This window comes from Cynocephalus volans, chromosome 1 (genome assembly GCF_027409185.1).
Source record: "Cynocephalus volans isolate mCynVol1 chromosome 1, mCynVol1.pri, whole genome shotgun sequence".
NCBI classification, from domain to species: Eukaryota; Metazoa; Chordata; class Mammalia; order Dermoptera; family Cynocephalidae; genus Cynocephalus; species Cynocephalus volans.
Genome location: NC_084460.1, coordinates 132,949,634 through 132,960,361, shown reverse-complemented (window position 1 = coordinate 132,960,361; position 10,728 = coordinate 132,949,634). Strand labels below are relative to the sequence as shown.

The window sequence follows — 10,728 nt, the reverse complement described above, 5'->3', positions numbered from 1 at the left end:
TATGCTAATATTTTAAATAAATGGGTGTAATACCTTACTCCTGATTGCAACCATGTACTGCTGTCGTTATTTTTACTTTATATCACATTATAGTCCTTTTATCAAATACAGATATGTGGGGCCTTCCAAGAAGTAGATCTTTCTTGCTAGAGATGGGACAATAAGCAAAATAAGTTAATAGATCTATTTCAAAAGCCATGAGCTGCCTGAGTTTGCTGTCATCCCCTCAAGGAAAGGTTTGCCTTTGAATGCCTCAAAAGGACTCACTCAGCAGCTAATGAGGCCTGTGATCACAGGGGTCTGGTGATTTGCTGCTGACACAGTTCACTCTTCACAGCTGAGCACGAATATCAGCTGACCCACAAGTACAAGTTATTTTCTTTCCTCATTCATGTTCTATCAAGGTCTTCAAAGTCCTATTGGCACCTTTTATTGATTAATAGCCGCCATAACACTCCTGGGCTTTCATTCTCTCCCATTCTTTTCGCTTATCTATGGAATGGGCATGAGGATGGTCAGACGTACTCTCTGTGGCTAGGGGAACCTCTCCTAGTGCTTTCCTTCCAGTCTTTTTCCTGCTTGCTTCTAAGTGGCTATGATTAAAACCCAGACCAGAAGCATCCCTTTAACTCCCACTTTATTTGGGGACATTCTGATGTATGCTGCAGAATAGTTCAATGATCTTGCTTCAAGTATTCATGAATATCTTTTTTTTTTTACGATAATTACTAGATTCAATTAAATGTCAAGAAGAGATAATAGAATAACTACTCTAATATAGATTGACTCTTCCAAAATCTTCTTCTTTTAGCAATTTCATGGATACCCAATGAAACATACAGTTCATCCCCCTCGGGTGCAGGCTTAACACTTCATGGTGAGTACTTGGGGAACATTTAGGGACACAGAAGGTAGTGGTCTGCTTTATTTGGGCAGAAGTGGAAAAACAAAAACTGATAAGCCAATCTTATAGGTATTTAAAAGTGTATCTTGATGATGAAAATGGCAATGAATGGAACCAAAATTCTTCCCAGCCATTCAAATAAGATAGTCAGAGACCAAGCCTTAGATTTTTCTCTGCTTAAAAATTTAATCTACCCAATAGCATTTTGGGGCCAGTCACATCCATGATAAATGCATTTAAAGTTTTAATTTTCCATTCAAAAATGGAATGATTAGTCAACATAAATTTGTCTAGTCTAATGTTGCAAAGGAATTTTTATTAACCTTATCAAACATATTGTGGTGGGGAGAACCAGTGTTGTGATCAGCTGAACCTCTGATACCCTGGGAGAATAGGGATAGGGCCTCATCTTTCCATGACCATACCTATTTAAATTTCTCATGGACATTCTTTAGCAGATATTATTTTGTTCTTTGAAAGTGTGCAGTTTCTCATTTTTTTCTTTAAACTAATAAGAAATTTCACTTCTTTAGTAGCTGTTAGATTCCAGGATCCCAGCCTTGCTGTAAATTGATCCTTTGTAAACTTTACACATAATATTTTAGGATCATTCAGGCTATTCACACGATCAGGTTAAGATGGTTATTGGAACCAGTTGAGATATCCACTTTGTATCCCTAGATGGTGTCTTCGCCAGAACAATGAGAGCATTTTCAGAAGTCCCCACAACTGCCAATGGATCTACTGAAAATAATCAAGTCCTTATCACCAGTGAGTCATTTGTCATTTTTTTTTGGATGTTATGTTTTGTTCACTTAACAAATATTTATTGAGTACCTACCATTTGCCAGGCACTGTGCCAGTTTTTTGGTATACAGTGAAAAACTGGCTTCTTGAAGATTATAATTTATTACAGATGATATATAGTGAATAAGTTATCATGCAATTAAATGTACTTACTATGAGTACTGTAATAAGGTGTTATCAGAGTCTAACAGAAAAACCTGATTTTAATTGGAGAACAGAAAAGGATTCTCTAAGGATCTGATATTTAAATTAAAATCTGAAAATTAAATAAGTATTAGCCAGGTGAAAAGTAGCGAAAACCATTTGGGGCCTGTGAAAACATAATCTGAGAAAGAGATTGTTGGAATAAAGAGTATTCCTGTCATTCAACTAATAAAATTTGTCAATACAAAATCAAATCCTTTATTTTATGGGAGAACAAGGAATTCAATAAAGTTAGGACCCTCTCAGTGCAGGTCATAACGGCAAACGCACAGGCATAATCAACTTCAGGATGTGCACTTGATTGGTGAACTCTCGGATCAAAGGTCACACAGTCTTCAAATCATTGGACCATCATCTGCACACATCATGACATTAGAGCTGCAAACCAAGGCACTACCAATATTTTAAGATATTGGTGCCTTAAAGAACTGTCCAGTTTGGAGATGGGTCAAGATTAGAGTGCTGCGTTTCCACTAAGACATCTCTGAAGGCAATGGTCTCATTTTCTGTATTTTGTTGAAAGAAAATATAGACATTGATGTAAGGCATTTTTAAAATCTTTTGTTCTTTCATTTCTCTAAAACTTTAGGGGTAAAATGTTATATCCCACCATATTACCAGTGTACAGCCTAGTAAACTTTGGCTTGACTGAAACAGAACTTCGTCCAGTCCTGAGTGACCATCTGTATGATTGTTTCTTTTGTGATCATTCTACTCCAGTGGTTTGAACTAATGTGAACTTTCTAGCCACCTGGATATACAGTGTACCACATGGTTATGTATTATAAGGGTCTGTGAGCTTCCAAGATACCCTCAGTGTCTACTTTGACAGGCTGAGGTAGAGCGAGCATCAGGAAAACCTCAAATCCCTGGATATATGTTGTACAAAGAGGAAAAAAACTTCAGTACCGATTACCAGTGCTAATGTGATAGCATCACATGGCTGCAGTCCGAACTATGCAAAACACAGAAAAGATTTAGTAACTAATATTTTAAATTCAGTTCTTTGGCATGCATTTTTTAAGATGTTGCTGTAATGAAAACTGGGTAATAAAAGAAATTGAAAACCTCATCTCCACCTACAAGCAGTTTACCATTTAGCTGAAACAATAAAAGATAACCAATCCAGATAACTATTTGACCAAATGATCTATATAATCTAAATATCTAAAGATCTATCTATAATGTACAAGGAATTTCACTTGAGTATTGTTAGAAATAACAAAAGCCTGGAAACAACTGAACCATCTAACATTAAGAAACCAATTAAATAAACTATGGTAGATCCATAGGGAATTATCCAGTTATTTAATAGAATGAGGTAAATCTCTATGCACTGCTATGGAAAGTATTTCAAGAATGTTTTTTAAGAAAAAGAGGCGAGGGACAGAATAGTGTGTATAATATGCCCCCATCTGTAATAAGAGGGATATATATTCATGATACATATATAGGCTTATATATTCATAGAAAATTTCCAGTAGAATATGTAATTAGCTGTTAAAATTTACTGCATCTTATGGGGGCAACAATGCATGCTCCTAGCACATGATGGTAGTCAATGAACACCTTCATGGCCCTTGGAGAAAACATCCTGTTTTCTAAATGCTGTGGTTTTGCATTAAAGGTCATCTCTCTTTATTCCCTGTTCAGGTGTTGTGGTTAATAAGCCCCAAGACGGAATGTCCTGGCCAGTGATTATAGCAGCTTTGCTCTTTTCCTGCATGGTACTTTTTGGTCTTGGAGTGAGAAAATGGTGTCAATACCAAAAAGAAATGTGAGTATAATACTAAGAATGTAGGAACTGGTAATTTTTCATTACAAAATATTTACTCAGTACTAAATATTATTACTTCTATGGATTTCCTCTGACATTTTAATGAGGAAAAAAGGCTCACAGACGCTCAGAGTGGCTTTGCAGCTTTCCCAGGAATACACAGTTAGGATTAAATGCACATCTGCTGGCTCGGTGTCCCTGTCTGCACTGGCCTGCTCAGGCTGCCATGCTCACCAGATGGCGCAAGTCAGTGGGCATGAAATGAGAACCAAGCCTCACCCTACCTCACAACTAAAACTGATTTTTCTTGTAATCATCATTACTTTTTCATTTTCATGCATCTTTAAACCGCTTGGGCTGAGCTGGGCCTAGATGCTCAAGTGTGAAATTGAGTGAGAAAAGTAATTTTTTAAGAGCGTTGAAGCTGCTTTTCACCAGAGTGGGCTTTTACTGCCCTTTTTCTTTTTCCCCAAGGAGAAAAGAAAGTAAGCATTGGGTTACCCCTTTCTCATCTTAGTGAAATATTTTCCAAAACTCTTCTACACTCAGCAGTCTTAAATGGCATGAATGATCACACCTCACTTTTTCTGACTTGCTCTTCTGGCTCAGTCTGGATTAGGCCATGACAAAAGGAAACCTCATAACACATAGAGCTGATCTGCCACGTGTCTGACTACTATCACTGAGGATAACATTGGCCATCATACAGTATGCTTTCCTACTTTTCATAGAGTGTCCTTGAATTCTCCATAACCACATGCAGGGAGTGTTTCATGGTGAATAAAACACTAAATCAGTAGTTAGAAATTCTGGGTTCTTACCCGAGGACTGCATCTTGGCCACCATATGACCTTGAGAAATTCATAATTTCTCTGAAAAAAAAAAAACCAAAAAAAGTGCAAGTTTCTTAGAACTGTATCCACCTTTTGGCATATGTTAAGTCTCCGTTAAAGCATCCATAAACCAGGTAATAGGGATTAGGGATCTTTATATTAAAATGAGCAAATGGGAATCTGGAAATCTGAATTGATTTTTTTAAATCATTCTGTATTCAAATGACTGTGTTATATAGAGATGAGAAACCCTCTCTCCCTCTCTCTCTCAATTAACATGCTATGGATTGCCAGGGCACGGAGGTGTTTGAGTTACGGACATAAAGATACTCACAGATATATTTTTGTTTCCTAATATCAAGATAGCTGGAGCATTTGTATAGCTAAATGCCACACTAACCTGGATGGTGGATGCATTTCAGACAAAGAGATGATCTGCGCTTACATAAAATAGCGCTTTGTACAAAGACGACTTTAAGAATGTTCCCTGATGTAAACAAAAGGGATTCTAACATTTTCCACCCAATACCAACCAACTCAGGGATTCAGAAGAGCTTTAAATCTACCTCTACCATGTTTACAGTACACAAGGAGGGTGAGGGTAAAGGTTGGGAGTAGGGCTGGCAAAGGGGCTACTTGAAAAGCTATGGTCTCAAGACCTGGAATTTTAAGATTGTTGTCTCTGGAGGAATGTTTTTGTTTTTTTTTTTGTTGGTGGTGGTTTTTTTCCCTCTATTTTCTCTCTCTCTCTCTTTTAATTGATTATATATATTCATGGGGCAAGAGCTGACCATCAACACCTGTGCCCAAGATGTGGTGAGCAAATCAATGCTCTCAGCATGGCCACCGCCTCAAACTGCAATTATTCCCCATGTCTCCCACCCGATCTCTTCCCTAGGCCCCTCTCCCTCCCCCACCCCACCCCAGCAACTCTAGGTATGTTCTCTCCCTCTGCAAGTTTATCACACCTCTACAGTCTTTCTTTCCTTCCTTCTTTATCTTTTAGCTTCCACTTATGAGTGAGGACATGCAGTGTTTTTCCCTCTGTGTCTGGCTTGTTTCACTTAACATAATTTTCTCCAAGCTCATCCATGTTGCTGCAAATGGCAGAATTGCATGCTTTTTTGTAGCTGAGTAGTATTGCATAGTGTATATATACCACATTTTCCTTATTCTGGATGAATATTTTTACCCAAGTAAGATATATACTTCTATTAGGAGGCAGTTGCCATAGAGAGTATCAGTTCTGGTTAAAAGACTTGAATTGCTTGTCTGGTCCTCTTGAGCAAGTTGTTTAAAACGTCTGAGCCTCAGTAACAATAATATCTAATTTCCAGGTACAAAATAAATAATGTTATGATAAAAATGCTTTGGAAACTATAAAATACCATGTAAATATTAATTAGTAGCATGATCATGTTGTCCAAATGGCTGATAGGACTAAGAAGCACAGGGTTAAGCCAGCAAAAATTCTGAGAGAACTAGGAAGGAGAGTCTCTTTCTCACCAATCTGTCTCCTCCTTTAAAAATGTGTGTGTGTGTATTATTCCCTCATATTCCTGGCATTGAAAGACCAATGTTTCATTCCTAGCATGGAGAGACCCCCACCTTTCAAGCCACCACCACCTCCTATCAAGTACACTTGTATTCAAGAGCCCATTGGAAGTGATCTGCCTTGCCATGAGATGGAGACACTCTAGTCCTTTGAGACTGCCATACAGCAGAGCTCTGCTGGAATCCTATTGAGAAAGTAGATACTGTGCTTTATTAATTGGCCTTCCAGCCAAGCCTCTGCTGGAATAGATGTCAGAAGTGAATGACCTGCCTTCTCTCCCTCTTTCATCTGCATGTGCCTGAAATTTAAGCAAGAGTGAGAGCATATGTCATGCTCACACCCAATGCAATCTGTAGAGATTTTCTTGCTTATGTAAGAGGTGCACATTAAGCTACTGTCATTAAGAAATACAGTGTTTTCATTTTTCATTTTAATTCTCAAGCACATGTCCATACCAGATCCTCTTCTTTTGGACATCTGCCAACATCCTAAATTATTTTCCAAAATTATGAAAATCTCTGAGCTTTATTGCATTCCCTAAGAAAATTATAAGAAGAAAATATGAAAGTTCCAAATAATGATGAAATACGGCTAGTTGTCATATTGAAATTCTGCTGTTTATTTTCATGGAAGGAAAACAGAATACCTTGCACAGGAATCACATTTCTAATCCTCCTTCATCCTTCCTCCCATTATGTTCAGCCCAGGCTCCTGCCACATGAATCAGGAGGAACAGGGATCAAAAAGTAACTAGCCAATAACCAAGTAGCCTAGTAGATATAAGACTTTACTGGCTTCTAAAATTATATTAGCTAAGAGGGATTTCATTCTCAGCTTTGCACGTGTGTGTGCTTCTACGTATGCATGCACATGTGTACCAAACTATTATATAAGCAAATAGGCAGCCTAACCCAATCTAACCCATCCAATTCTCATTATTCCCTTCTTCATCTTTCTTGATCATCCACCTACCTGTTCTGATCTGTCTTGAAACAGATAAAAAGCCTCACATCAGACTAGCACTGACAAATTAACCCTGCTCTGTCCAATCTTTTACAAAACAGTTCAAGCAGAATGTATAAGTGATGGAGAAGAAACCTTGTCAGCCAGGCATACTCTGTATTCAGCAACAGGCTTTGAGCGAATAAGTTACTGACCCCCTTTGTCCCCTTCAACCTCCCTTCACTCCTTGTCCCAGGAGGAAAAAACAGATGTTGTTGACAGATAAAACAATAGGCAAATCCTGTGTTGATCTTAGTCCCAAAAGGAATGAACTAAAGGTTCATTTGCAGTGTATTTATCCCTGACAGTACATGAGAATAACTTGGAAAGTTTGTCTTTTTAAAATATGATGCCCATCCCACTTCAGAGTAATTAAATCAAAATCTCCAAGCAGTGAGGCACAGGCATCAGCACTGTCCAGATGATTCACATGTTCAGTTGAACTTGAAAACTGCTAAACCAGTGGTAGTCCCTTCTCATTGATCAATATCTTCATTAAGTGCTTAACTCTTGGGCCAATCTCCAAGATGACTCCCAATGATTCTTGCCTCCTGCTATTCACACCCTTATATAGTTCCCTCCAACACTGAATACAGCTGACTTATATAACCCAGGATCAAGGCATTTGTGCTCAGGGTCATGCAATTGCACAGTCTTGAGAGTGAGTGCCAGTCTCATCCCTGGTATAATCAATAAGATACTGCAGAAATGAGCAGAGTGTGACCTCCAAGGCCAGGTCATAAAATACATTATAGCTTCTGCCTTGACCTCTCTTTTGTCACTGGCTCTGGGGGAAGCCCATTCCCATTCTGTGAGGAACGGAACCGTATTGAAAAGTCCACCTGTGAAGGGACTGAGGCCTCCTGCTAACAACAAGCATCAACTTGCCAGTCATGGAAGGGAGCCATCTAGGAAGCAGATTCTCCAGCCTCAGTCAAGCCTTTAGATAATTGCAATCTCAGCTGATCTTTTGACTGGGACGTCATGACAGCCAGAACCACCCAGCTAAGCCTCTTCTGAATTTCTGCCCCACAGATTCTATGAGAAAATAAATGCTTATTGTTTAATACCACTAAGTTTGGGTATAATTTGTTATATAGCAAACAGACAACTAATACAGCTCAATAAATGGAAAAATAAACTGTTTGCCTGCCTTAATTATCCTTAATTCCTCATGAGTTCTCAAAAAAAAAAAAAAAAAAAAAGACTAGCTTCATATATATATGTCTGTCACTTTATGTAGATAGTTATTTTTATTTAATACAACTTAATCATCAGTAATTTGTGTAAAAGGCATCATGGTTTTATTTTACGGTCTCATTAGGTGACATAAATACAGGTAGAGGTGTAGGGGTAAAAGCTGCCACAGACTTGGGATTGTTTAAATTGTTTCAGTAAAGGGAGAGACAGTTTTACAACTCAACATAAATCTATGTAATTTTTCAATCTATCGCATGACGGGTGTCTTAACAGTGTTTTTATATTAACTATTCTTTGAAGTACTTTCCTTTAGTATTGGAAATAAGTTCTGGTCAGCATTTGCAAATGCTGCCCCTTGAATAGAGTGAGCAGTTGCTTATCTGTGGAAGAAATGCCCAGTGAGTAGTTCAGAGGAACTTTTCATAAACCTGCAAAATAGAGGGGCTTTAGAGGCTGTGAGCTTGACCTCCTTCGTTTGACTAAAATGGAAGTTTCATTTACACTTTAAATTGTGTGCCAGTAAATTCATATAGACCTTGTCTCAAAGCAGCAACTCCTCTCTCTATAAGTGCATTTAGTTCTGCCCCACAGGAGAAGTAACAACACTAGACTCTAATCCCTGAGGTTTCTGCATGTCTTCATCACCACCTTCATTTTCAGCGAGATGAAACCATGCATAAACATTTTTATCACTATCCCCAAAGTGTTGTGTTAGACAACATTGTTATACAGAATTTTTCATTTCCTCACCCACTATGTTATGAGCACACCTTGACTTTGGGCTTGTTCTTATGACTTGTTTTGGGCAATGGAATATCACAGGCCTGACTAACCCAAGGCTTGAGAAGTGTTTGTGTGATTGGACTTACTCTCTTGTTCTCTGCCATTGCCATGAGAAGAACATTTTCAGGCCAGCCTACTAGTGCCAAGAAGAGGAGAGACTCATGGGGCAGAAGTCAACCCAGGCCCAGTCTAGATCAGGCAACCCCCAGCCTGCCTCAACAGGTACATAGTTAAAAATTGTTGTATGCCATGACATTGCATGATTGTTACACAGCACAATTGTAGCAGTGGTTAACCTGTAAACATAGATCCAGAAGAAGGCATATTTTAGCTCATATGCAAGTGCCTAGGCTGAGAGATAAAAGGTGTGCTTTAGACAAAAAGAACCTTTCCTCTGATTCAGCACAAGTTTTGTTTTAACTGAAGATAATATGGTTGGCTTTGCCAAGTTAACTTTGATTATAGGTCTTTAAAACCATGAAACATTTGAACAGGATGAATATTAGAGATCATTTTGCAAAGAAAGTGTTAAAGGCTTTATGAAATTGACTTGTCCAAGGTCACAAAATTAGAAGTGGTACAGCCAAATTGATGACCCAGCTCTCTGATTTCCAGTCTAGTATGTGATCAATCTGATTGCTTTGTTATCTCCTTTTACTATAGACAAGAGCTGTTTTATGTGCATTTAAGTAAATATTGATTTTTTTAATGCCTGTGTAGTATGCTAAAAATTGTGACAGAAAACAAACAAAAGTAGAAGTAATTGACCCCTGGGGATGGGATGCACTAGAAAATATGAAAAAAAAAAAATGACTAGGAAATGAAAAGAGAAGAGAGTAATCAAGATTAAAGGCTAGAAAGAAAATGTGAGAAACTTACCAAGGCCAGAGATAATAAAAATATGTTGTCTCAGAGGCTCAGAGCAGGGGAAGAGGTTCTTGAAGGCAGCCCTCTTGGCACCCTGACTTGAAAAAGTGGCTTTCACTTGAACCTGAAGGTTGAATCTGCAGAAATACAGAAACTTTGTTCTCTCTGAGACAGAGTTAAAATACATAGCCCAACTGAGTTTTTGACAACAGCAGTCATGGCTGTCAACCAGCTAAAGGATGTGTGCCCAGCAGAGACAGCTGAAATGGCTAGTGAAAGTTACCACCATGAGAGAAAAAGACATTAACTAGCAGAAATGGGCTGTCATTCCAGCCAGAAACACATTGTTAGATGGCTGGAGTAGGGCAGTTTATTTCTCAGCTCCTGCAAAGAGTTTTTTTTCCTGCATTCTGTGATTGCTAACAAGATTCCATGCTGCAGCCAGGAAGGCATGACCAGAGAACAGAAGCATACGACCTTAGGAAAGGTCAGGGCCAGGGAACACTTTTGGAATTATTCTTAAACCCTGTCTAGCGCATCTGTGATGGGTCTTGACTAACATAGGAATGGGAACAACAAAATCTAAATTTTTCTCCCTAGCTAACATCTTTGTACCCTTCAGTCTCTGTTACATTCTTTGCTCGTTCTGCTCATTCGGATTCCTTCTCCATGAGACTGTGATTATGGGGAGGAACACTGGGAAGGATGAAGGGGACAAGCCATAAGCCCAGTATCACAACATAAAGAAGATAGCATGAATGGGGGCCACATACAGCTACCCTTGGTGAAACGACAG

At 38.6% G+C, this 10,728-nt stretch overlaps 1 protein-coding gene across 1 annotated transcript in view; it reads left to right on the top strand.

Moving 5' to 3' along the window:
• CD96 (CD96 molecule) overlaps positions 1-6,225 on the top strand; it is an 80,176-nt gene extending 73,951 nt beyond the window's left edge. The window contains exons 11-14 of the mRNA XM_063113434.1: positions 812-877; positions 1,586-1,675; positions 3,569-3,692; positions 6,117-6,225. Coding sequence (XP_062969504.1) covers positions 812-877; positions 1,586-1,675; positions 3,569-3,692; positions 6,117-6,225 — 389 coding nt within the window. The remainder of the gene's footprint in view (positions 1-811; positions 878-1,585; positions 1,676-3,568; positions 3,693-6,116) is intronic.
• The last annotated feature ends 4,503 nt before the right edge of the window (positions 6,226-10,728 follow it).